The following is a 26,796-nucleotide window of genomic DNA, read 5'->3' on the forward strand; positions in this document are numbered from 1 at the left end:
CCCCTTCCAGCTCTACAACTGCTTCTCATTCAGTAGAAAATGAGGTCCAAGTAATTAATTATAAAACACTTGAGCCTAATAAAATAGCCAGCTTTTCTTTCATATGTGAAGCCTTGAGCAGAAATCCAGAATTTAAAACACGCAGAACAATGAAAAGGCATTAACTAGATATGTGTTTCAAACATAAATATGTCGAGAGAAGAGGAAGGGCACCCTGTGTGCAATATGTTTATGTGCTTAATTAATCACCGAAATGAAGTCCATGTTCTCACTCAATGAATCTTTGTAGAGAACAGACCCCAGGATCATCCTGGAGAAAATGACCAACAAAACAATTCCAAATGACTGAAAAAATACAGCGCCAAAGGCCCAGGATCCAAGTACACACACAGCGTAAGCAAATACAGATGTCGCCCTTCCACTCCACCACTCAAACACAGAGAAAAAAGATTGCTTGTCAGAGCTTGAGAAAGTGCAGTTTTATTTGACATTTCAATAAGTGGAACACAGCATTACAAATCCATCTAACTTTACTGAAACAATTATTGAAATTCGTACCTTCAGGCCATGTATGTTCCGTTCCCCAGGAGGCTTGCAGGCTGAAACAGTAATTGACTAAATTGTAGAACACATCAGGGCCATTTACAAATTTGCTCAAAATGAATCGTTTAAAAAGAAATGAGGGTGACACCAAAATTAGCAGAGAGAAATGATTGAAAAGTGGCCCCCAAGACCCAAGGTGGGAATTACGAACCGGGTTCCTAACTGGCAGGAGTGCGCGTTTCTAAATGCAGAGAGCTTTCTGACACCACTTCCTAGGAAATTCCAATTTCTGCTTAAAACATACCCAAATCACGTTAGCTGTGCTAAAATGACGGGACTCCTCCCGTGGCTCAGATTTCTGCAGTCTTCCCTCACTCCACTGAACTGCATGAGGATGTGCAGTAAAAGGATGTGCAAAACAGCGGTCTCTGCTTTTGCTGCTCCAAGGTGTTGGGGAGGGTAGGGAAAGGGTCCTTGAATGCCAAAAAGATTGCTATAGATTCCAAGATGGAATATTCAAGTCTGGGTATGTTCAAATTTTGTGTAGCCATAAACAATCAGATTCACTAAAACACAGATCTACAACTTAATGAGGTTTCTTGTATCTGCTCCTATTTAGCTCTGAAGATAATGTAGGGCCAGGGAAAATGACAGGGATTTCCCAGCACCACCCTGGGCGACAAGTGAGACACTTCTAACCCCACAAATGCTTCTTCATCACGTTTAAAACACAAAGCGTTCTAGCCATGTTTTAGACCGATTCCGTTCAAATACCAGAATGCCTTACAACAGGGTGGTAAGGGGCTGTCAATTCTGACTGATTGCTTAGGAAAGGGTGGATTTGATTTTTTTCTTCTTTCTCTGTTTGTGACAATAGAAATCGAGCTGCTTAAGAAGACATGCATGATAATTACAAGGTGTAGGTTAGTTTTACTCGGGGATTTGAATAAATTTGAATTTATTATTTTATTAGGACTGGAGAGATGGTTCAATGGTTAAGAGCACTGGCTGCTCTTCCGGAGGACCCAGGTTTGATTCCCAGCACCCACGTGGCGGTTCACAACCATTTCTAACCCCAGAGGTTCCAAGGCATCCAACACCTATTCAGACTTTCTCCAGTTCCCATACACACATGGTCAGGCACATACTCAGGTACACAAATACACATAAAATAAAATAAATATAGTTCTAAAAATGAATTTATTAAGTTATATCCAAAATATTATCCCAAAAATATCTCAACACGAACAAATGTTTTTATTTTTTCTCTAAGTGCATAAGATATTTAATTCATTAAGACTCCAAATCTCTCTTTAAAATGCAAAATAACTCTTTGAACAAAACAACAGCTGCATACATCTGCTCCCCAGCTCTTGGAGGACCCGCAAAATTCCCTCAGACTGTTGCCTCTGCAGGAAAAGGGTGGTGCGCCAAGGACTAAGCGAGACCCCAGCCATCTTCTCTAGCTGTAAGCCTGCTTGCTTCTCAAGCGCCTCTTCAAACCTTTTGATTAGAAATCTAAACAGCCATGTTGCACTCAAAAGCCTAGCAACCTCATATATCCTGAAGTTAAAAAGGCAGTTCCTGTAATGCTAGCCAATTTTCATACTTATTAATATTTAACACAGCTCTGAGCCACAGGGAAGACTTGGCCCTGAACTAGGAGTGTAATACTATTCAAGACACCAGTGCTACTTGGAGTGAGGAGAATGTGTGGTTAAGAGTCAAATCACTATCTCCTGTCCTGCCAACCTGCTCAGTCTAAAGATTCTTCTTCACATGGGGCCTAGGCACAGAGCCTGTAGGGCTTGAGACCCTCTGACCAACCAGGAAGGTCAAGGGAACTCCTGCCATGCCCACATTCTAAGTGTACATTGTCCTAGCATGCACCTCTGCTGCTGTGATAGACACCACGACCAAAAGCAACCAGGAGAGGAAACAGTCTGTTGAGCATACAGGTTACAGTCCATCATCAGAAGAGGCCAAGGCAGAGACCCAGAGGAACGGAAGCAGAAGTCAGAAGGGCTGTCAACTGACTTGCTTCCAGACTCACATGTCTGCATAGACCTTTCTTCTACAACCCAGGATAGTCCACCCAGGGCTGGCACTGCAGACAGTGGTCTAGGTTCCTTCATTGATTAGAAATCCAGAAAATGCCCACAGACATGCCAGTCTGACGGAGATAATTCTTCAATTCAGGTCCCCTCTTCCCAGGGATCTCTAGTTTGTGTCAAGTTAGTGTACAAGTTACAACAAAATGTAACCAGAACAAACATACATTTCATCACCCCACTCATCAGCAGGACAACAAAAAGAACCAAAGACCCAAATTACAGCACAGAAAAGAACCCCAGAAAGAACCCCCGAAAGGCGATGACGTCACATTTTGGAATTCTCAGTGTGGCTTGGTGAGACTACGTTTAATATGCATTAAGCCTCAAGGGGCTTCTGGAGACAGCAGCATCTCACAGTTTTGTCTTTACACCACCCTCTTCACCCCACTCTTACACTAGACCCTCCAAACTGCCCTCACACACCTCACCGGTACCTGAAGTTAGATGCCTTTCCCCAGAAACAAACCGTAATCTAAGCCAACTTCTCACTCAGGGTACACTAAACACTTAGGAGCTGTGTGGCTCTCCCTCCGGTCACTTCACCCCTCTGAACCTCAACCGTCCACAGGACAGAAGCAGTAAACCCTAACTGTAAAGCTGCTGGGAGAGCAGAGGGCTCTGCATAGGAATGGCAACCCCACGAGGCTGCCCATACAGTGGGAGGGAATTCAGCTAAAGGTTTCCCATGGAGAGAAGGAAGCAGTTTATTGAAAAGAAAAGCCCTCCAGCCTGGTGACTAGGTTCTCAGGGATCTGTACCTGGCTTTGCCATAACAGAGCTCAGGAGCAACTGATCGAGATTGTCAGCCTGTGAAACACTATTCCTTTTGGAGGAAATAATTTTTAAATCTGCCCTAATTCTGCAGTCACTGAGAAAACCAGGAAATAATCTTTGTCGTCATCAGGGGCCATCTACAAAGAAACAGCCGTCTCCCCGTTTGCCTGTTCAGTCAAGCGCCACAGAATCCGATCCATCATACTTTTCTTTTGGATGACCACTGAGCTTAAGAAGCACAGTTTTATCCCCTCACTTAGCCCTTCATTAAGTTCTTACTAATAATGAAATAAGCCCCCTGGTTCCACTGCCCACACAAACGCCCAAAGAGAAATATTGCACTTGAACCCGATCTCCTTCCTGGCTGGCCAAGCCAGCTGCCTTTGGAGACCATCTCTGCAGACAGAACCCACTGGTTAATCGAGCCATTCAAACTTCTGAGTGTTACAGGTAATGAAAGTCTAGAATGTTTAATTGGAAAACTCATACCATGATTATCTGTACAGTTAAAGAAGGTGAGTTTAACTTTTAATTATTTCAATTAAGCTATTTCTAGAAGAGTTACTTAGAGGGTTTCCTGGTCTGTTCCATTAGTTAAAAAACATGGGTTTCAAGTGGGACAAAAATAACAGTTAAAAATGGACTGGATTATATAACTAAGTTACTCTTTGCATCGTTATTCAAATTTTTATAGGTCTTTACACAACAGAAAAATCATAGCTAACATAAGGCTGGCCCGACCCAACCTAAGAGAGACTCCCACTAAGACTCACCCTCGTCCACTCAGGTATTGGAGATTTAATCAACTGCCACTGAAGAAGATGCCCCACTAATTAGAAAACACCTCCCTACCCCAGGACAAACATCAAGCACTTCCCAAAGCTCTGTCCTAGAATTCCCATCACCATGAGCCACGACTTGTAAATCCAGAATTAAAGCCATCCATTTGCCTTGGTTTGGAATCATGGGGACTCCCAAAGAGTTCTTTAAGCGAATGTGAGTATGTACTTCAAAAACAAAAAACAATCTAGTTAGTTTAATTTACTCTAGCAGATTAGATATTTTATCTGCTATAACTATAATATAGCTTGCAATCCCCCACGATAATGAATACTTCTTTTGTTTTTTTCAAATTAAGAGCTAAACATCATGTTATGTGCATTTAAACCTTTGGAAAACATAACTGTTGATGAAACAGTTTGCTGAAATAATCATTGTTGATTAGAATTTGTTCAACATTACCTCTTGGAAATATCTGCAGTGGCTCTATTAGCTGGCCATTTACTTGCTGTTCCATTACTGTGGAATAATACTGCAAAGAGATAATAGAAAGAAATTACTCAGTAATGTAACGGACACTGGGACAGACACTTGCGGGCCGTTGAATTCCCTGCACTTTTGTAAATGGCTGGTATGCACACATCAGCCTTGAGAACACATTCCTTATATTTGCACAACAAAATTACTACAGTGAATATAGTCAGGATTTGGAGGTCCAGTACAGGGTTATCATCCATACCACCATTTATCTCTAGACTAACAGTATTAACTAAGCCCCCATGTTAGTATTTATCATACTTTAGAATGATATATATTTTAAATGACACAAAAAGCGTTTGATAGAAATTATTCAAATTGCCTCTTATTCTTTTCTTCTGAATTTTGTAAAGCAAAATGAATAGGCTCAATATTTGGCTTGAATCTACGTATCAGTCAATCCAACATGTACATTTGTGTATAAAAACACACAGATAATAAAGACAGAAGCTGCAGAGACTGTGGGACCAATGAACAACATATTATTCAACCACAGACAACGGAATCCCCACGTAAAAAGATAGTCCCCTTCTAGAAAATCTACTTCTGATGAATAATTTAGCCTTAGGCACAGTTTAAGATGGATCAAAACTCATTGTAAAATTCTAGGCACACAAAACCTAAGATCCTGAGTAAAACAACAGCTCACTGCCCTTCATAAAATAATTCCAAAGTTCGAAGAAGACTGGACCGAGGTCCCATCTGTTTTTCCTGGAACACTGCCTGGACCACTTGTTCACCTATACGTGGAGATGCCTTCTGTACTTTCTTATATTTCTTTTAAACTGAACAAACAATAAAATGATGTTCATGAAGAAAAATACCTACAAGGAAAACCACTGACTGGCCCAAAACCGTTGTTAAAATTTTTTATGTGTCTAAGTGTTTTGCCCACATATACGTCTGTGTACTACTAGCATGTCTGGTACCTGCAGAGAACAGAAAAAGGCCTGGAATCAAATGGTTGTGAGCCACTGTGCAGTGCTGGGAATCAAACCCCAGTTCCCTGGAAGAGCAGTGGTGCTCTGAACTGCTGAGCCATCTCTCCACTCAGACTTGGTGTTTTAAGGGCCTATCAAAAGCAGAACCCTCTCTCCCTCTCTCCCTCCCTCATCTTAGCTGCTTTTATATTTAAAGATATATACATATATCACTTAACTACCACGAAAATGGATTATCATGTTCACTAACATGCTTAAAAAAAAAAAATCTTGTAGCTTGGGGCTGAAGAAATGACTTTGTCATTAAGACTGGCTGCTCTTCCAGAAGACTCGGGTTCAATTCCCAGCACCCACATGATAATTCATAACTGTCAGTTCCAGGAGGCCTGACAAAACGTCAATGCACATAAAATAAAATAAATTAATTTAAAAAAAAATGTGTCTTTCTATTGGCTTTATACAGATCAAAGTTATTTTAGAATCAATCTTTTTCCTTAGAAATATGCAGAGGCCCCCAAATTCTCCATCACTGTGAGGATCAGAAGCTGAGAAATCCAAGGCTTTCTGCACTGCAAACAAGGATGGTGAAGGTGAACGTGATGGGAGGGCCCAGGAGGGACTCTTTGCAGATGACTGAGATGAGCGGGGCCTCCCTGGCAATGGCTTTCAGACTGTAAAAGAAGGCAATTCTCTCTTTCTATGGACCTAAAAACTTAAACATGCACAACATAAATACGTGCAAATCACTCTGGAATATACGACGGCAACACGAGGCTGTTCCTGGAAAGCCAGGAATATAGTGTGCACCCCATTACTCACACGGTGACGACAGGTAAGTGAAATATCAATCATGTCGGCTGTCAACCTTTTGGGACAGCAATAACTGTTAACAAGTAGTCTGGAAAAATTGTCCGAAAATGACTTGTCCTTGGCACACAAGTATTTGAGGTTTCCGTGGAAAATTAAGATGCCAGTGGCTATTTGGAGCATTGCTCAGGTATTCTTTTTAATGGGAAATTTGCCGGTTATTGATCCACAGCATGTACCGTGCTTCTGGAAGGCTGCAAGCAACTTTCCAATCAGTGGCTGTCAAAAAAAATCCTGCCTTTTTATACTGATACAAGACAGGGCCATGGTGGTGCCTATAGTTAATGCTTTTCTTTAATTAACTGCTATGTACAGTAGGTTTCTACTTCGCCATGGTCCTAGAAATCAGAAGAAACAAAATATCCTTATGCTTTATCTAACAAACTAATTACAGAATTTTCTGGAACTGGTGCTTGGGGTCAAGTTTGAAAACAAATAACCTTAGTGCGAAGGGTCAGAACAGGTGCAACGCCTTTCTCCCTACCATAAAACCCTGCATGCATGAAATTGACCTGTTTTCCAGCTTTATTTATTTACCTCACAAAATAAATAAAAAAACGTTTCCCTTTCATCTTAGCACTGTGCCAAATCAACTGGAAAACTACATATATGTTTGTAACCAATGTGAAAAATGTAGGCAATCTATAGCCAGCTCTCTGTACCATGATTAACGGAATCCCACTGCAATGATACACACTGTGCTGATTTCTCAAACAATTAATTAGGATTTGCTGTTACTTTTCTACAGCTCTCCCAAACCCCAGTGTCTTTTCTCCTGCTGATATCCTAAGACAGAGCTGGACACACACACACACAGAGTTGGGTAGCAACCAAACCCATGGCGTGAGCACATTGCGCACAAGTGACCTCTGAGAAGCAGGGCTGCCGAGAGGCCACAGGCCCCGGCCTGAGCTCTGGCTGCCGCATAGCCAACACTCTACAGGCAAGGAGAAACCATGGGCCATGTAGTACACACAGAGCACTCCCATCAGGCCACTAGGCCACCAGGCTGCTAGTCCTGCTGCTGCTCAGGTAAGTGAACAAGGCACTCAAGAGTTGCAGGGCTCATTCCTGGGAGCCTCACCATTGGCTGTCTCCTGACACATGGCACCAATGAAGCAATGCTGCCATGCCCTGCTGTGTCTCACACTGCTGGGCTGAAAGATGGGGTCCAGTGAGCCTCACAGAAGAAAAGAACAAAGACCACAATTAACCACTGCACCGCCAGCTGGAGTTAGGACTGAGCCCCTGCATCTCTGCAGAATTGTCTCCTCTGTTCTCTCCCCTTTGGCTCTAAACAGTCATAAAATCATCAGTGATGGCAAAGGCAAAATTCTGGCTTGACCAAAACAAAAGAAAACCAAGTAGTAACAGTGAAGGCCTGTACCTCAGACACCAAGAAAACCAACACGAGTTGAACGGAAAAGCCACACTGTGACCATCTATCATGTCTTGGCTTTTATCACTTCAACACATGCTCTACACATGGTAGGTGTTTGATAAGGATGCATCGATTGAAATGGGACTGGACCCTCATTCTACCAGTCACTACTGTGCACAGCCTTCAGGAAGTCACCTAACCTTCTCTGTTCGCCTCATCACCCAGGGTGACGGTGACTCTGAAATTAAACTGCAGCAATTGCACTAGTGAAGGGACTTTGTAAGCTCAAACCCAGAAAGTCCATCTCCCAACACTGAAGCAGCACTTAGCCCGACACTTTCTACCTGAGAAGCATCCCAGCATTGAAAATGCAAAGATTCTAGGAAGTGCAGGGCAGGCGGCAAACTAAAGCCGGCGGCAGCAGTTACAAAGTCTATTTGCTTCAGCTGTCCTTCCCATAAGCCATTACAGGCAGTAATTGCAGCAATAATCAATATGCTAAGGGGGTAAAAGATTAATCAGTTTTACGATAGCTAATGGAACTCCAGGACCAGCTCGGATTGGTTTCAGAGTCTCTCTGAGATGGTCTCTGAAACCCTTTAACGGTTTTAATAAGGATGTGGCTGAGTTTAGTGTAGTTATCCTACAATAAAATTAATCTCCAACAAGGGGTAACAAGCACAATCTTTGGCTTTGTTTGTTTGCAAGTTTATCAAGTAGTGTTCCTATTTGTTATGAACCCAATTCTAGTTATAACAGCACAATTCAATCAATAATTAAATTTTCTCATGGAAATATACCACATTAAAAAAAACTGAGTTCAAAACAACACAGTTAATATTTAATATTACAAGGCTTAGATTCTCTGTTAGCAGGGCGACAACCCTCACTCCCCCAAACGCCTGTACATGTCAGGCTCAGCACTGCATAGCTCATGTATTTATCTAATTTCCCACACCTCTACCCCATTCATCTCTGTTCAACAGATGGGACAAGTGACTTACCAATGACCACAGGTTATTAGTGAACAGAGAAAAATGTTTCATTTAAACGTGAAACACATGCTTACTATTTAGGAATTGAAAAGTAGGTGGGCCCCATTCCTCCAACATTGAACTGAACACAGTTACTGTGCTGAGTAGACTGCTGAGCTAGCAGAGACCTCTGGCTTCTTCACTCCTTGCTCCCTCTGCACTGGCTGCCCTTGGGGACCTCTGTTCAGACATGGCCCTACCCAGCAGCCCTGCCCCCCCCCCCCCCCCCCCGTCTCCAGGTACCCCCATTCTAGTTCCTGGTAGTGTCCTCCTTGGAGTGGGTCCCTCCTGAGCAGTCCCCCCTTCTCACTATATCTTCTTCTCCTTCTATCACTTCCCAGGTTTCCATCACCAGAGGAGTCATGGAGACTAATTAGGACCTGCCGAGTCACAAATCTTTATTTCCAGCCTGTCTCTCCAAAGATTTGGAGCATATCCAGTTGGCTGACAAGAGCCTCCTCCAATGCTAAAATCCAAAACTGAATTTTCTGTCTCTCCACCCTCCCTCAGAGCCCAGACTGGTTGACTGCCACCTGGGTTTACCAAGTCATTAAGTGCAGGTACCCACACAGATGTCTTGACTTGATCCCGACTACCTCTCTTCCTATACTGGCCACATGGATTCATTCACTTGACCTCTTTCCAAACCTACTGACCCCTCACAGGCCTGCAGCCACCACTGTCTTTGACCTGAAACAGCCCATATCCCACTGCCTCACTTCTGTGTTTTAGAACTCTTGTCCTGCAAGCCACGCTTCAGAGAAACAAGCCGGGCCACATCACTCCCCTATACTTTGAAGCTAAGGCCCGCCATGCTCCGGCCCGCCATGCTCCGGCCCGCCATGCTCCACAGCCCATCACACACCCTCCTTCCTCTGTTACCCACACAAGCTGAATCACAGGCAGCTTCTCCTGAATTCCCCAGGCAGTCTCTGCCTCCAGACCTTTAAATACACTGTTTCTCTGCCCAAAACACCCCTCCCAGTCCCGTGGGCCCGACGACTCCACCAGGACGCCACCTTCTTCAGGAAGCCTCCTCAAAGATGGATCAGGCTCTCTTCTGTGCTCACAGGGCACCCTGTTTCAGTGCTTATCACTTGTCATACTGCCTGGTGAGGGTCAGTTTTTATTGTCCTGATCTGGGGTTTCTCTCTGCTGCTGTCTCAACAGGACCATGGAAGGCAAGCGTGTGTGTGTTAGGAGGAAGAGAGGGCTCCGATTGCACTCCCTGTGCCCGCCTCTACGTACCACCCAGTACACCTCGGCTCCTGCAAACGAGCTATGTGGGTGAGTGCGTGAATCACAGGAAACGTGAGCTTTGGCCACAGCCATGTTTACCAGTTGGGACCTAAAGAAAGGCACACAGGCATTTGTGTCCCAGTATCCTACTGTAAACATGGAGAAATTACCTGCCTCACTCACTTTAAAGTCATTAGGAATATCAAAACTACAGAAGTTGGTACATGGGAAACCTTCTAAGTACTTTAAAAAAAGGTCACTCTTACCATTAGGCAACTGAACCAGAAAAACAATGTTCCTAACAATAACTGACATGGGAAGCTCTAGACAAGCTTGCTGAGGTGCCCCGCCCACTACAGGGCAGGGTTGGGTTTTCTTCTAGAAACTCATCGAAGGCCATGCCTCAGCTATTTTGTTCTCTTATGGCACTTGCGATCTCTGTGGGCTTGAGGGAATTCTTGGAGCTCCTGAAGTGATATGGGTTACGTTGTCTGATGTGAACCTTCTGCTAAAAGAGGAAGAAGCTCAGATCTCCATACCCTTCAGGAACCCACTGCTGGATGGTGCCTACGCATAACACCTGCTGCAGGTGTTTATAGAAGGAGATGGGGAACCATCAGACTTGGCAAGTGCCGGTCATGGACTGAGAAGAAAGGACAAGAAAACCACAAGGATTCGGTCTTCCCATGAAGAGGTCAACAGAGACCAACTCTGGACTCTGCTTCCAGGCTAACGCTACTACACACATGTATCTATTAATGATCTGGAAGTGAACGTGACAGCAAGTTGACCAGGTTTAGTAATAACCCCATTTGTTTTGACTAGCAACATTGTAAAGGACTTTGGGGAGCCCCAGATGGTCTCAACTCAAGTGTGGGCAGCCAGCAGCAGGTGGGACTCGACTTAGCTAAGTTGAAGGTAATGTACCCTGAGAGCAGAATGTTAAATTGGCACAGCAATGGGTCCAACACATTCAGGTGTCCTCAGCTAAGCTTTGAGTCTCACGGCGATTAGCTTAGGGCGGTGTCCACACTAACTTTTCACTTGACTTTTAGAAATTCTACTCTCCTCTCTGAAGAAGTTTAAGCTGCCTACTTAAGCCATTCACTTAAATATAACAAGACTATCAGGCCATGGAGACAGTAGGCCAAACGAGACATCCCCTTATACGTAGGCTGCTCGCACCCGTCACAGAGATGGAGCTCAAGCAGAAGGAAGCCATATCAGTGTCAAAACAGTGGTGGTTCAAAGCTGTAGAGAGCTCCATTTCCTGGTACTAGGGCCCGAGCCTACCGGTGCTTCTCCTTTGCTTCCAAAGCTGCACAAAGAATCCCTTTTTGATGCCAGGCATGCCGAGCTATTTCACAAGGTGGCCAAACATGAGAGGCTACAACGTTTTCATCTCTTTTTCCAGAGACCTCAAACATTCTTGGCAACCCAGAAAGAGAAAGTAAAATGATCTGGCTCTGAAAATAAGGTTTATTCTTCTTAATCTCTCATCATTCCTCCGCCATGCCTGAAAAGTATTGTGTGAGTATGAGTGTATGAGAGAGAGAGAGAGAGAGAGAGAGAGAGAGAGAGAGAGAGAGAGAGAGATATCACTGAACAGGATGAGAAAATGAAAACTACTTTTGGTTTTACTGGTGGCTTGTGGCCATTATTTGAGTAAATAGAATAATGTCTAAAACAAGTTCCTTCAGTCTTGTCTCAGTCACTGTTCTATCGCTGTCCAGAGACACCATGACCAGGGCAATTCTTACAAGAGAAAGCATTGGGGACTGGCTTACAGTCTCAGAGGTCTAGTCCATGATCATCATGGTGGGAGTGTGGGGCAGGCATGGCGTGCTGGAGCAGTAGCTGAGAGCTACATACTCATCTGCACAGAGAGGTAGGAGAGGAAAGGGAGAGAAAAGGGAGCCTGGGCCTGGCATGAGCTTTTAGAAACCTCAAAGCTTTTACAACCCCAGTGACACACTTCCTCCAACAAGGCCACGCCTCCTAATCCTATAGAAGAGGTCTACTCCCTGGTGACTAAACACTCAAATATATATGAGCCCATGGGGGCTTCTCCTCCCCCTCCTCCTACTCCTCCTCTTCTTCCTTTTGTTTTGTTTTGTTTTTTGAGACAGGGTTTCTTTATGTAACAGTCTTGGCTCTCCTGGTCTCAAACTCGGAGATCTGCCTGTCTTCACCGACAGAGTGCTGGAGTCAGACGCCTGCCTGGACGCCATTCTTACCCACACCACCTCAGTTCTGGTTTCCCTTCTCTTCATCTCTCTCCACCCTGTCTCAGGGGTGTTCTGCATGATCAACTGTATACGTTAATGGCACGGAGCTGGGAACTAACTACTTACTGTCCCCTGTGAAGTAAGATCCTGTTCAATAATATACTGGAAGGCATCATGTGGACAATGCTCTCTAAAGACGACCCACTGCCAGCAAAGGCCCTGAGCTTGTTAAACATTCAACTCCCAAATGGGCAGCATATTTTGTGGTAAAACTTGGCCAAGGTTTTTTAAACTTCAGAAGCCATAGTTTTGTTTTTTGTTTTTTCATTCTTGTTTGAACTCAGATGTATCACTGTAGTAAAAAACACTATTTTTAATAATCAAGAAAAAAAGTAGTACATACAAAACTTTGTCAGTAAAACTTACTAGCTACCAGAACAAAAACCACACTTGAAGCAGGTGGGGGCCCACTGGAGTCTCTGTCCAGGCCTCCTTGGTTCAGACCTGTAACCCCAACACATTGCTGAGGCTGACGCCAAGCGCTCCAGTGTCCACCTGTGAAACGAAGGCACACAGGAGCCCTCTGAGGTGCCCTCCAGCTCTACTCAAGTTAACCACGATTTTAGAGGCAATCGCCACGCTATGCAGACCAGGCTAAAGATAATTACAGCCCAATTTACAGGGTGCTCCAAAGGTCAAAGAGTGCTCTCCCCGACGTTAGCCACTGCCTAACAAGGTACACGATGGTCAAGTACACCAAAGGGAATACTTACCCTGCACGGAAGCACAAGGTCTCTGCTATAATGAGAGGCATTATAGTAAACTCATCCTGTACTCTTCTGGAAATAAGAGAGAGAGTGTGTGTGGGCAAAATGAGGAGAATTATTCTTGCCAAACCTCTGCTCCATTCACACAAGCCTAGAAGGAGCAAGAGAACCTTGAGAGAAAAAGTCCTTTGCTAGACACGGGACCCAGCAGAAACCAAGAGGAACCCCTTCACAGCTGCCCCTGCACTGCTGCAGTCGGTCCCCAGGGAAAGGCCACCAAAAGAAGAGGGTAGATTACAGCCGGCCCTTCAGCCGACGGCTCCACAGCACTGCCACACAACAACACAAAGGGAGAGCGGCGGCGGCGGTGGCGGCAGCGGCGGCGGGCCCCTGTTTTAAATCTTTCTAAAAAATGAGGGGAAATAAGAACAACAACAAAATTTAAACTACATTAAGGGAATATTTAACAGGGTCCTTTAAATAATTCGCAATGATCAGGTATTTAGTTTTCAGAATATGTAGGTTGTATGTTTTTCTAATAAAGCATTTCAAATTCTAATTAAAAAAATACTTTATGGAGGAATTAAAAAGATACAATAGTGTCAGAGGAGAAGCCGTGATCCCAGAAGTGGAATATTCTAGCAGTATAACTTACAAGAAACTATGCTATAAAAACAGATTGTTGATTAACACAAACTCATAACAAAATGCAGAGAGCTATCACCACGCTGCTGTAATAACACTTGGCTGCTGAAGTCTCTCAATACATTAAATATCTCCTTGGAGACCAAATTACTTTACATTTTCTTAAAAGACAATTTATTATAGCTTTGTTTTCTTCTCATTATCTCTTAAAAATATATCGAATGGAGAAAAGAATACAACTTCTAAATAACTTATCCGAAATGGTCCTGATGTGAGACGGCAGCCTTCAGCTTGTCTGCTGGCTATTAGTTAACAGCGCACAACCTGCTGCCAGGACATGCCCTCATTGGCACTCGACGGGCCCCGCCCGCCCGCCCGCCCGCCTCACATGTATCAAAAACCACTGTATGCCATTATTACAGCACTCATAAAATTAACAGCCTCGGGCTGCTAGTGATTTAAATAATTGATAAGTTTTCAATTAAAAAGCCAACATTTTCAGGTCTAATACAAAAATCTATTTAAATTACTGATAAAAACTTATACTTGTGTTGGCCCAAAGCCAGAAAATCCCTTCCTCCAATTGGGGGTGGGGGTGTGATTCAGCACACTTTGACTCAGATGTTGCATTTTTTTTTACTCTTATGCAGATCTAGGCTGTCCACTCTCCAATTTTGTGATTAAAGAACAGTGGTGAGACATCTCTACTTCTGCTTCCCCATATGGACTTCAAAGTGACCATAATTTTATTAAATTCCATATGAAAGCCTAAACTGTTGTAGCTTGTGCTGACAATAAAAATGCAGTTCTCTGGTGGGATCTTCCCATGCCTCTATACTCCACACAAATCCTTTTCCAGAGCCATGTTGGATTAATCGATTGTACTGGCTGGTTTTGTGCATCAACTTGACATAAGCTCAAGTCATCAGAGAGGAAGGAGCCTCAGCTGAGGAAATGCCTCCATGAGAGCCAGCTCTAAGGCATTTTCTTATTTAGTGATCAATGGGGGAGGGCCACGACCATGGTCCTGGGTTCTGTAAGAAAGCAGGTTGAGCAAGCCAGGGGAAGAAGCAGCTCCCCTTCATGGCCTCTGCATCAGCTTCTGCCTCTGGGATCCTGCCCTGTTTGAGTTCCTGTCCTGATTTCCTTCAGTGATGAACAGCCAAATAAACTCTTTCCTCCCCAGCTTGCTTTTGGTCATGGTGTTTTGCTGCAGCAATAGAAACCCTAACTAACACATCTGTTTATTTTATTATTTATTTATTTTCTAAGAACAGGCCTCACTATGTAGCTCTGGCTAGCCTAGAACTCACTATGTAGACCAGGATGGCCTCAAACTCACAGGCATCAGCCTGCTTCTGCCTCCCAAGTGCTGGGATTAAAGGAGTGAGCTACCTACCACATCCAGCACACCAATTTGAATTTATAAAATAAATATTGAGAAAACTATCCACTTCTTTTAGATTTTCCAATTTTGTGGAGTACGTGTTTTAAAGTATGACCTAATGAGTCTTTGGATTTCCTCGGTGTCTGTTGTTATGTCTCCATTTTTGTTTCTGATTTGGATACTCTTTCTCCTCGTGTTTTAGTTAGAATAAGCGTTTGTTTACCTTGTTGCTTTTCTCAAAGAACCAACTCCTTGTTTCATTGATTCTTTGTATTTTTCTCTGTTTCTATTTTATTGATTTCAGCCCTCAGTTTGATTATTTCTACCCTCTACTCCTTTTGGGTGTGCTTCCTTTTTTTTGTTCTAGAGCTTTTAGGTGTGCTGTAAGTTGCTAGTATGAGATCTCTCCAAATTTTTATGTAAGCACTTAGTGCTATGATCTCCATCAGGCCCCTCCCCTTGGAGCTTGGGGAACCCCAAAGAAAAAGAGAAGGAAAGATTGTAGAAGCCAGAGGGGTTGAAAACAGGACCACATGGCCCACAGAATCAAATAACCAAGGCTCATAAGGGCTCATAGAGACTGGAGTGTCAATCACTGAGCCTGCATGGGTCTCAACTAGATCCTCTGCATATATCATGGTTATTAGCTTGATGTTTTTGTAGAACCCTTAACAGTGGGAAAGGGGGTGTCTCTGACTTTTTCACCTGCTCTTGGGACCCTTTTCCTCCTACTGAGTTGCTTTGCCCAGCTTTGACATCAGGGTTTGTGCCTAGTCTTATGTATCTTGTTTTGGTTTTGTTTTTTATTTATTTATTTTACATCCTGACTGCAGTTTTCCCTCCCTCCTCTTCTCCCAGTTCCTCCCCTGACACCTCCACCATGCCCCACCCCATCCTTTCCTCCATTTCTATTTAGAAAAGGGCAGGCCCTCCATGGATATCAACAAAACATGGCATAAGAAATTGCAGTAAGACTAAGCACCTCCCCTTGTATTAAGGCTGGGCAAGGCGACCCAACCTGATATGAGGAATAGGGTCCCAAAAGTCAACAAAAGAGTCAAAAACAGCCTTCGTTCCCACCTTAGAAGTCCCACAAGAAGACCAAGCTATACAACTGTCACATATATGCAGAGGGCCTAAGTGAGTCCCATGCAGGCTCCCTAGTTGTTGGTTCAGTCTCTGTGAGCTCCCATGAGTCCAGGTTAGTTGATTCTGTGAGTTTTCTTCTGATGTTCTTGACCCCTCTGGCTCCTACATCCTTCCTCCCTCTCTTCAGCAGGATTCCCTGAGCTCAGCCTAATGTCTGGCTGTGGGTCTCTGCATCTGTTTCCATCAGTTGCTGGATGAAGCCTCTCTGATGTCAACTGGACTAAGCACCAATCTATGAGTATAGCAGAATATCATTAGGCATCATTACATTGACATTTTTTTTTTTCTCCAGTCATGTTTGGTCTCTGGGAAGGCAATCTGGCTGCAACATCTGTCACCACATTGATTACCAGGGTTGATTCAGCTGATCTGGCTGGCTAAGCGGGTGTCCCCTTCCTCCCTCACAGCTCCATGTGCACCTCTCGGGAAGTTGCATGCTCTGTTGAAGAGGACGACCTCCCCCAATAGAGGAGGACCAGTCCAAACAAGGTCTCAAGGTCTATTTATTGTGTCTTGCTATGCCGTGTTCGGCTGACAGCCCTGGGAGGCATGCTCTTTTTTGGAGGGAAACGAAGGAGGAGTGGGCCAAGGGGAGAGGAGAGGAAAGAAGATTGGGGTGGGGTGGAGGGAGGAATATACTGAAAACAAAGCAAGCAAATAAAATAAAATTTAAATAAATAAATATCAATGCAAAATTCTAATATCAGGCTGGGGGTCCTGAGGACTACCAATGAAACCTACTGTGAAGCTGGGTTTGCATGGTTCTCTATGGCAAAGCTAGTCCCCAGAGGAATTCCCAACCATAAGAACTGAACAGACTAAAAGGATAGCCAACCTATTCAACTGTGTTGTTTTCAGACCAAAAAATACCTGTTAAAATCTCAGGGACTACTAAGTTTAAGAACACGTCGACAATAAAAAAAATAATTAAATGCTGCAAAAATAAGCATAACGTATAAGGAATGTATGGTGCAGACAGCACAACTAATTGTATAAACAAATCACTCGAATTCTATAATGGCCTTGACATAGGTTTCCAGTAGCATTTTCCAGGTGGTAGACCAAGACGACACTATGTGAAAGAATGAATGGCTGTGGGGTTTGGGAAGGCTAAATGAAAAGCTGTATTTCTTTCTTTTTAAAATTGACTTTTAGTTATGTGTATGTGTGTATGTCTGTGTTGGCTTGTCCATGTGCATGTGGGTGCCCACAAAGACCGGAGGAGGTGTCAAATGTCCTGGAACTGGAGTTCCAGGCAGTTGTGAGCCACTCAGTGTAGGTGCTGGGAACAAATTCCGGTCCTCAGCAAGGGTGGTGCCTGCTCTCACTATTCAGCCACCCATCTCTCCAGGCCCAAGCTCGGAACTTTCAATATAGCTTTAAGACCTTGGGCATGTCTCTCGAACACTTAACAAAATGGAGGTGAAGGGTTGGAAGGGTAGCTCAGTGATGGGGTGCATGCTTGGGAAATAAGGGGCTCTGGGTCAATAACGACAAAAAGGAACCAGGGCTAATTTGATTATTCTCCCTTCTTAAGGGCTGAGGAGACGGCCCAGTGGGGAAAGCGCTGCCTCAAGAGCATGAGGACATCCCCAGAATCCAAGTAAAGCGGTGGCAAGTGTCTGTGACCCCAGAGCTACAGCATGACAACTGGAATACAGGAGACTCCACAGAAGCTCGAAGCCCAGCTGGCCTGGCATATGCAGTCGCTTGTCCTCTGACCTCCACGTGTATGCCATGGCATGCATACACCTGCACTCACACACAAGATGTTTACACACACCTACATTACCACATTAGCTCCTTACCACCCCCTACACACACAGACACAAGTAAGTAAAAAAAAAAAAAAAAAAATCAATTGAAAAAAGAAAGAAAACATTTCAAGCTCTGTTTACACACTGGGCACTCAGAAATGGAAAGGATTGGCAGCATCACGAGGATCGTGCTCAGTACTCTTTCACAAGGCACACTTTGCAAGGTCTTCTGAAAAGTCCACACTGCTGACATGTGGGTGTGCTGAACGCCTGTGAGAGTACACTGCCGTCCGCTCTCTGCCCGAGACCTACGTTAGAAACCCAGAAGCCATCTGTGTGCATGCGTTTTCTCAAAACAAAGGAGTCATGCTCTCCGGAGAGTTAGCAAATCCATCAACAGCAGTGCCGCCTTGGAAAAGACAATCCCACTCTGCCTTCCACGTACCGATGATCTCAGCTCTAAATTCTCAGTACACAAAGACTCCCACATAAGTTAATGGGAAGTCAATGGGAAATTGACTTTTCCTACTCTGGGCTGGTAGGAATGCAATGCTCTGTTAATCATGCCATCCTTCTTGTTCTCTTTCCTCCTACCCTAAATTAAAACTATTGGCGGAAACCCACACAGACAGTTTACAGTTTTCATTACGATAAAACAATATCCTGGTGGAAGTTGAGGGCTATCAAAAACATACATCCTAACTGTTGGCTACAATTAAAGTCTCAGAGAGAAGCAAATGTCTGGTCTTGTCCATCATGTTCACCGGAATATCACTTTGCATCTGGAGAGCGCTTTCACATCTATTATCTATTCGATCATTACCATCACCCTGTGCAGTAGAAAGGATGTGTGTTATTACCCACCACTGACAGATGAGGCAACTGTGGTACTGAAAGGTTAAGTGATCCGCCTCAGGCCAGGAACCCAAAGCAGAGCTGTGGTTTCCCCTCCTAGTGCAGTGTCCTCCACCAGACCACAGGAAAAGGTTTGCCAGACAGATTACAAACTCAGGTAAAAGAAAACGGGAGAGGAGAGCTCAACCCAGGCTCAGGGCAGCTCTAAGTCTCTCATTGTTTATAAATTTTCCGCGACCGGTGCTGAAGCTTTAGAAGAGTACCCTTTCTGCTACCTATTTTAGTCTCAGACAAAAGTCAAGATACCAAAGGAAAGTCCACCTAGTGTGTATTCAGATCACTTTGGATCAGTGAGCGAGCGGCCCTGCTGTTCATTTCAGAGTATGAGCAGGAGGATGGGCAGTGCATAAAATACCCAGGAGTACATCTTTAAATCCTGCGTCCATAAAAGCCTGCAGCTATATCATAGCTGAAGTCTGGAAGGGTGAAAGAGATCTCCAGTCAAAAGTAGATTTTGAAAAATTTTTTAGAGCCCAGGGGTTCATTTTTAATGAGCCGTTACTTTAAGTACTGCATAAAAAATACAGGAAATTGATAGTCCATTTAGTCTGCACCATACCTAATGCAAAAGTCATTAAGATGCATTATTCTTAATGTTCATGATATGATCAGTAAGTGTCTTTTGAAAATAATGCCCTTAACTTTCGCATATGGAAATCTTGAAAACCTTATCTAGTATACAGAAAGATGCTATGGCAACTGTGATTTACTTACATAGCTTCACTGTGCCCAAGAAACAGCATCCTCAATTACATTACCATTCTTTAAAAGTAGTCCTTGTTTGCTGGGCTGATGAGAAGACTCAGCGGGTGAGAACACTTGCCACCAGGCCCGACAACCTGAGCTGCATCCCCAGAACTCACACGGTGGAGGAAGAGAACCGACGCCCGCAGGTGGTCCTCTCTCGCTCTCTCTCTCCCTCCCTCTCTCTCTCTCTCTCACACACACACACACACACACACACACACACACACACACACACACACATGCACGCACGTGCACGCACGGTCTTAAGACCCTCCCACAGCCCTCGTAGGCAGTATACTTACGTATGACAGCATCGCCTTCATTTCTTCATCACTTCTCACTGTAATCCTATCTCCATCTTCATCTTCATCTGTTTAAAAATGAATATGATGAAAGGGGTAAGACGTGCGTTCCTTTTTTGAAGATTTATTTTATCATTTCATTGTGTATGTGAGGGAATATGTACACAAAGGTGCAGTGCTCACAAAGGCCAGAAAAGGAGTTGGATCCCCTGCTCTAGAAAGAACTGAAATTTTCTTTTAAAAGGAAGGTAAAATATTGAAATAGTTCTCTAGTTATTCTAGACACATATCTAGGTCAAGTAAATCTGACTGGAGAATGACAAGACTGGCTTTTGAAAGAAGAGAGGCCTCCCTTCCACCTTCAGTGCTTTACGTCTCCTGTGGCACCGTGTTCCCGTTCTCCTCCTCCTCCCTCCCAGAAAAGCCATCACATCCCCGAAGCAGGGGGAAAATGTCTCACATTTGCTAAAACAGAGGGGCTCTGACTTGTGCTTCATATGCAGTACTGCCTTACGAAGCACACTACAGTCCTGCAATGTGGACAGCAGGATTATTTCTGCTTAGAGAAGACAAGCCTGGAGCCTCGCACAGGGTAAAAGCCAAGGGACTCCAACAGTAGGCTTCCATCCTCCATCCTATTTTGCAAAGTTCTCTCCGAGAATTTTGTTTGTCTGAGTCCTGCAAGACTCAAGTGGTGATTCATGCTATTTTGAAATAAAGTAATAGTCTCAAGACTCAGGAATATTAAGTCTTTACAAAACCTATAACCAGAATGTGCACATTTGAATAAATAGTAAAGAGGCCACATCTAGAAACAATGTGCTCATGTCGGTAATTCTCTTAGTTTTAAAAGCTGCTTTTAAGAACCTAAAGCTAGACCTCTTGAGAAGATCAGATCTCAATTTCAACCTAAAATAGAATTGTTGGCCTAATCACCACCCACATCTTTTCCCAGGCTGGACTAGAATGACGTCGGTTATTTCTAAATATATTGATACTTCATCCTTCCAGAGAGTAGGAACACATCTGTCGAGAACAGGAACACATGGGAGACCAAGATGGCCCAGTGGATAAAGCACTTGCTTTCAAGCCTGACAACCTGAGTTCAATCCCTGGAACCACACTGTTGAAGGAGAGAGATTCAGCTCCCAGAAGTTGTCCTCTGGCCTCTGCACATATGCGCAGCGTGCGTGTGCCCACGGGCACACAGGCGCACACACTGAATGGATGGATGGATGGATGAAAGAAAAAAAGAAATGTAATAACAAAATTCTAACAAGAGCAGGAGCATTTGGCAGCTGATGTGGAAGCTCTAAATACATAGTTAAAGAAAAATGCCCAAACATTTGAGCAATGTACAGAGCCTGCCCAGGTAACAATCTAGAAGGGGCAGGCCCTTGGCAGGATGCTCAGAATCTAAGTGCTTGCTAGACGGTCAGCATTCTATGTCTGTTCACTCGTGGGCATATAACTGCTGATTAGATGGGCCCGTTCCAAACCTGACGCACCGGACACCTCATCCTCAGAGAACATGTTTGCACAGCTCTGAAGGAACAAAGGGATTTGGTTCAATACACAACCATCACACACCAACAGGCACACCCTCCTCTCCAGAGGAAGACATTCTGAAGATGTCCTCCGGTTTGGTGACAAGGCCATGAGGGCCATGGGAAGGAGTCTGTGCTTTTCCCAATTAGCCTATTACTAAGCAAAATACTAGTGGTTCCTTTTTGTTCTCAGTGACCAGGAGCAAACTGACAGTACCAGGGGAGGAAGCATTTCCCTCGGTGACTTGAGCCAACAGTTTTCCAGGGTCTTCTTTCCAAAGCCTCATGCTGCGGACTTCCCCAAGTCTACTGAATCAATTATCTCCACATCACTGTCCAAACAGCTGGAGCTGTCAAAAACCTCACACACCTTTAATCCCATTTAATCTCAGCACTTGGGAGGCAGAGGCAGGTGGATCTCTGTGAGTTTGAGGCCAGCCTGGTCTACAGAACGAGATCCAGGACAGGCACCAAAGCTAGACAGAGGGGGAAAAAAAAAAGAACCCCTACTGAAAACCCTACAGCCAACAGTAAGGACCTCCACACTAGTATGCAAAAAGACACATTTCTGCCTGCATCCCTGCACATCTGGGAGATTTCTACGCATAAAGAGCTGCTTTTTCTGTCTGTGTTTGGTTCTCCATACAGACTTTCTAAGGACAAACTGGAGAGGTACAGCATCCTAGCAGAAACAAGAAAGGTGTTTCTACACAGGTCTTAGAAACTAACATACTCAAGGCTAAGTTGGAAGTTTCCTTTGAAATCCAGGAGATAAGGATGAAGAAAAAAGTAGTCTAAAAGTACAGAAGGCTATGAACCACCACACACGAGGGCACTTCATATTGTTCTTCAACGCCAGGTCAAAGAGGGCTGGGAAAGACAGCTCAGCTGGGGAAGTGCTTTGCCACGCAGTTAGCACTCCTGTGCGAGGGACAAAGAGACAGGAGGGTCCCGGGGCCTTGCTGGCCATCCAGTCTAGCCGAGCTCCAGATTTACTAAGAGCATCTGTCCTAAAGAATAAAATGGAGACTAAAAAGACATCTGAAGTCAGTGTGTGACGCCACAGACATGCTCACACAAACACATGTGCTCCTGCACACACGCATGAATCCGGGCCAAATTCTGCCCAACATAAAAGAGCTTCTGGCCAGTCTCATTTCTGCATCAGAGTTAGCTATGCAGATGATACACACAAAGGGACAAGACAGCTCATATTCAAATTTCAACACACACACACACACACACACACACACACACACACACACGTGACCTCCTTGAATAGAACAGGAAAGCACTGAGTTTAGTAAAACAGGTGAGGAGCCTTTTACGACTTCTGATGAGAAACCGCAAATTCCATAAGTACCATTTACATAATTATCTTTCCAAATTAAGATTAGGAAGCATTGAGGGAGAGAGGAAGCAGGGGTGGGGTGGGAGATGGAATGAGGTGGGAATCTCTAAACTCTCAAACCCAGACTTACGTACTTAAGACTACTGACAACGAAGTGTTCTGGAATTCCGGTTTCTATATAAGTTCGGGGATTTTTGCCAGGAAGTCAGCCGGCAGAGCAGTTCCTCACAGGGCACTCCATGCGTAACAGACAGGTCCCTCCCACGGCCAAGGTACTTAAGCAGACAGGTGTGGAGGAGAAGTGCTGACCCCAGCCCCAGCATGGGGTCTGACTCCAAGAGGGAGAGCTCAGACCAGTTGAAAGGAGCATTCCAATTAAGCCTGGTGATAAAATCAGGCTTTTGTGACATGGTGACTAATAGCTCTTATGGCCTAACAGGATGGATGTCTTGGTTTCTCCGGGGACTGCTTTACCCTCTAATTTCCGTGCTGAGCTGCTTTAATGAAGACTCTGCTCTTGTCAAAGTGGAAGCTGGGCTGGAAAAATGACCACACGCCTGAGAATACAGGTGAGGCTGGCCAGAAATTGCAACGGGACCTGTCCCTGACCCCGTGATGGCAGCCTTGGGGACAAACCACTCACCTCAGCACTTAAAGAGAGGACGCATCTCTTTCCAAAAGCAGTTCAATGAGAGGCCTGGGAAGCAAGGGAGAGAGGAAAGCAGACATGCCACCAAGCAGCTTGGCAGACAGTCACCTGAAACACCTTGAAGCCAAAAGTTAGACCTGCTCAAACAGCTCCAGCGAACACCCTGCCTATTTGCCTTTCAAACTGCATCGGCTATTTAAAAACTACACTCACTAGAGTAATAAATCCTAAGATCTTACTAAAAGGGAACCCAGAGTTCGAAAGGTACAAACGGCTGATATAGAGCTCCGGGAGGAAGTGGCACTGAGCAGAAAGCAGAAAAATACAACCTGAGCTCTTTTCTGTCTTATACAGGAAGGTTCTTTGCCATCTGACCAAAATAACATTACTGGATATAACCAGGGGGTGGGGGGTGCTCAGGGATCTGACACACTGGTTCACAATGACAATCCCAGACTCCTCTAGTTGCCTGGAGCATAGTAATATGATTTTCCAGCACATTAGGGAAGCAAAAGGAGAACCGGAAAGTCTATGCACTGGCTGGATTTTGTTAATGTCACTTAAAATGGAGGCAAAAATCCTAGCAAGATACCAAATAGAGTACGGCAGATGGCAAACAAATATTATGAAGCAATCTTTACAAAATCTGCAGTGTGTCACAAATATACAAAATGGCAGAGTTTGGGAAAAGAGAATCATAACAGGCCATATGTTGTTCACAATTTTTATCCGAAGCGACATGCAATCTGAAAGACGAACCCAGAGGAGGCGTCTAAAGGCCCCAGAGGAGAGCAGCACCTCACGAGGTGCTCAGATCGGCCCAGCGAGTAAACAGCAGGAACTGGGGAACCTACAGCACCCTCCACAGTGACAGGGGCTCAGGGGGGCTTTCCACAAGGAGAGACAGAAAGTGGAGGCAATATATTATGTGTCATTTGTCACGCTCCTTCTGGACCAGGTAGTAGTCAAAGAGAACCACAATAATGGCAGGAAAGAAATGGAAACATGCTTGTAAATGTTAGAAAGGCATCAGCAGGAAATCACCAGAAAAGATGTCAAGTTCAGAGCAGTTCTCAGGGATGGAGTCCACTGATCTAGGCAGGATAATGGGCCATGGTTTCTGTGGTCACTCCTTCATATCCATGAGCTATCGCTTAGCTCCTCCCCTCCCCTCAATGCTCCAATGCTTCCTTGTTTCTCTGTTTCCTTCTTCTTCTTGCCAAAGAAAGTGCCTACTATGTGGCAGGTGCGATACCCGGGCACAGAGGTGGTGAAGTGACGTGTGGGTCACGGAGACACAGATGATATTTGGGGAAGAACACTGGGGGCAGAAAGAACAGCTAACACCAAGGAAGAATTCCCAGCATGTTCCAGAAACAAAGGAAGTGAGACTGGCTAGAACAGAATGCAGACGAGAGAAAGAAAGTGTCCAGAGAGGTGACAGGGAGGCTGGGTCAGGGACAACGTGTAACATGGGGACTTGAGTATTTGAAGGCGTTACCTTTCGCTCTTAAGTAAGAAGAAAACTACAGGAGCTTCCTGATGCTGAGGATCTCATCTTCTAGGAGGATCACCCTGGCTGACAAGAGGAAGGTTGGGACAGGGACCAAGAAGGCTACTGTCCTACTCCAGATGAGGGAGATGATGGCCTAACAAGCTACAGATGTTCTACAGAGTTTTGTGCCCCCCCTCACCCCCACCCCACCTCCCAAGAGCTAGAATTTCACTGTGCAGCCCAAGCTGGCACAACTCATGGCTTAAGCGATCCTCTGACCTCAGCCTGTTGAATTGCTGGGACAGAGTGTGTACCACTACACCTGGCCAAGTTGAGGTTTTGAGAACAGACCACATGCTGGCTCTATGTGAAGACAGGTTCAATGGGTTTACATGGGATACACAAACTTGTTCTAGGTATTTCATTTCTTCAAGCACTCATGCATTCCAGAAGAACCACCCCAAGCCTACTATGTGCCGGGTGCTGCAGTCAAAAGCAAGCAGTTCTGTCCACTCATCTTCAGGAACAACTGGTCCACTACTTGCTTAAAGAACTTCTTTAAACGCATGCAAATTAACAGTATTATATATAAGGAAGTCTAGGCTTGTTAAAGCCAAAATTCTACAAATTAAAGCTCTCTTTGAATATCCTCAAATATTGCATAATTAACTTTTACATGTTCAATATTTTTCAGACTCAATGTACATTCATTGTGAATTATAATTTTCTCACTAATCTATCTAGTTTGCATAAATAATGACCTTTTTCTATATACAACAATTTAAGAAAATGAAACTTCATTTCCTCCAAATATCTTTAAACTTGAACTTTTCCATGATGCAAAAAGTGGCTGCCACCCAACCGTTCTCTCTTGACTGCGTGGCTTCGACATGCGGCACCTCCTACACACACCACTCCAACACTCAACTACAGCTGCTTTCCACACTCTGAAATCTTACAACTTCCATAATTGTAGTTTTCCTTCAAAAACTCATGGTATGCCCAATTTAAAACAAGACATGATATGTTTATTTAAAGGTTCTTAGGTAAGGGGGCTGAAGAGATGGCTCAGTAGTTTAGAGGACTTGCTACTCTTCCAGAGGACCTAGGTTCAGTACACAGCACCCACATGGAGGCTATCAACCATCTGTAATGCCAGTCTCAGGGCATCTGATGCCTTCTTCTGATCTCCATGGGTACCAGGCATGCATATGATATACATACATATATGCAGGAGAATTAAAAAAAAAAAGGAATCCCATCTAAATCACAAAATAAACTTCCCCAAACTCATAGAACAACTGAGAACATTCATTCAATAAGAAGTGAACACAACTGGGCAATGGTGGCATAAGCCTTTAATCCCAGCACTCAGAAGGCAGAAGCAAGCATATCTCTATGAGTTCAAGGCCAGCCTGGTCTACATAGCTACTTCCAGAACAGCCAGAGTTGTTACACAGGGAAACCTTGTTTTGAGAAGAAAAAAAAAAGTGAATTAAAAAAACCTTCAGACTTAGGAGGATAGAGAGATGACTCAGTGGTTAAGAACACTTGCTACTCTACCAGGGGACCCAAGTTCAGTTCCCAGCATCTACAATGGGCTGCTCACAACTGCCTATAATTCAAGCTCCCATGGATTTGATGTCC

At 44.3% G+C, this 26,796-nt stretch overlaps 1 protein-coding gene across 5 annotated transcripts in view; it reads right to left on the reverse strand.

The window, feature by feature from the left end:
* Map2k5 (mitogen-activated protein kinase kinase 5) overlaps positions 1–26,796 on the reverse strand; it is a 236,642-nt gene that overhangs the window by 196,572 nt on the left and 13,274 nt on the right. For all 5 annotated transcript variants that reach the window (XM_006971444.4, XM_016003408.3, XM_016003402.3 and 2 more), the window contains exons 3-5: positions 20,108–20,175; positions 4,674–4,743; positions 559–599 (exon numbers count right to left, since the gene is read on the reverse strand). In XM_006971444.4, the coding sequence (XP_006971506.1) occupies positions 559–599; positions 4,674–4,743; positions 20,108–20,175 (179 nt within the window). The remainder of the gene's footprint in view (positions 1–558; positions 600–4,673; positions 4,744–20,107; positions 20,176–26,796) is intronic.

This window comes from Peromyscus maniculatus, chromosome 7, assembly GCF_049852395.1.
Source record: "Peromyscus maniculatus bairdii isolate BWxNUB_F1_BW_parent chromosome 7, HU_Pman_BW_mat_3.1, whole genome shotgun sequence".
Lineage (NCBI taxonomy): Eukaryota > Metazoa > Chordata > Mammalia > Rodentia > Cricetidae > Peromyscus > Peromyscus maniculatus.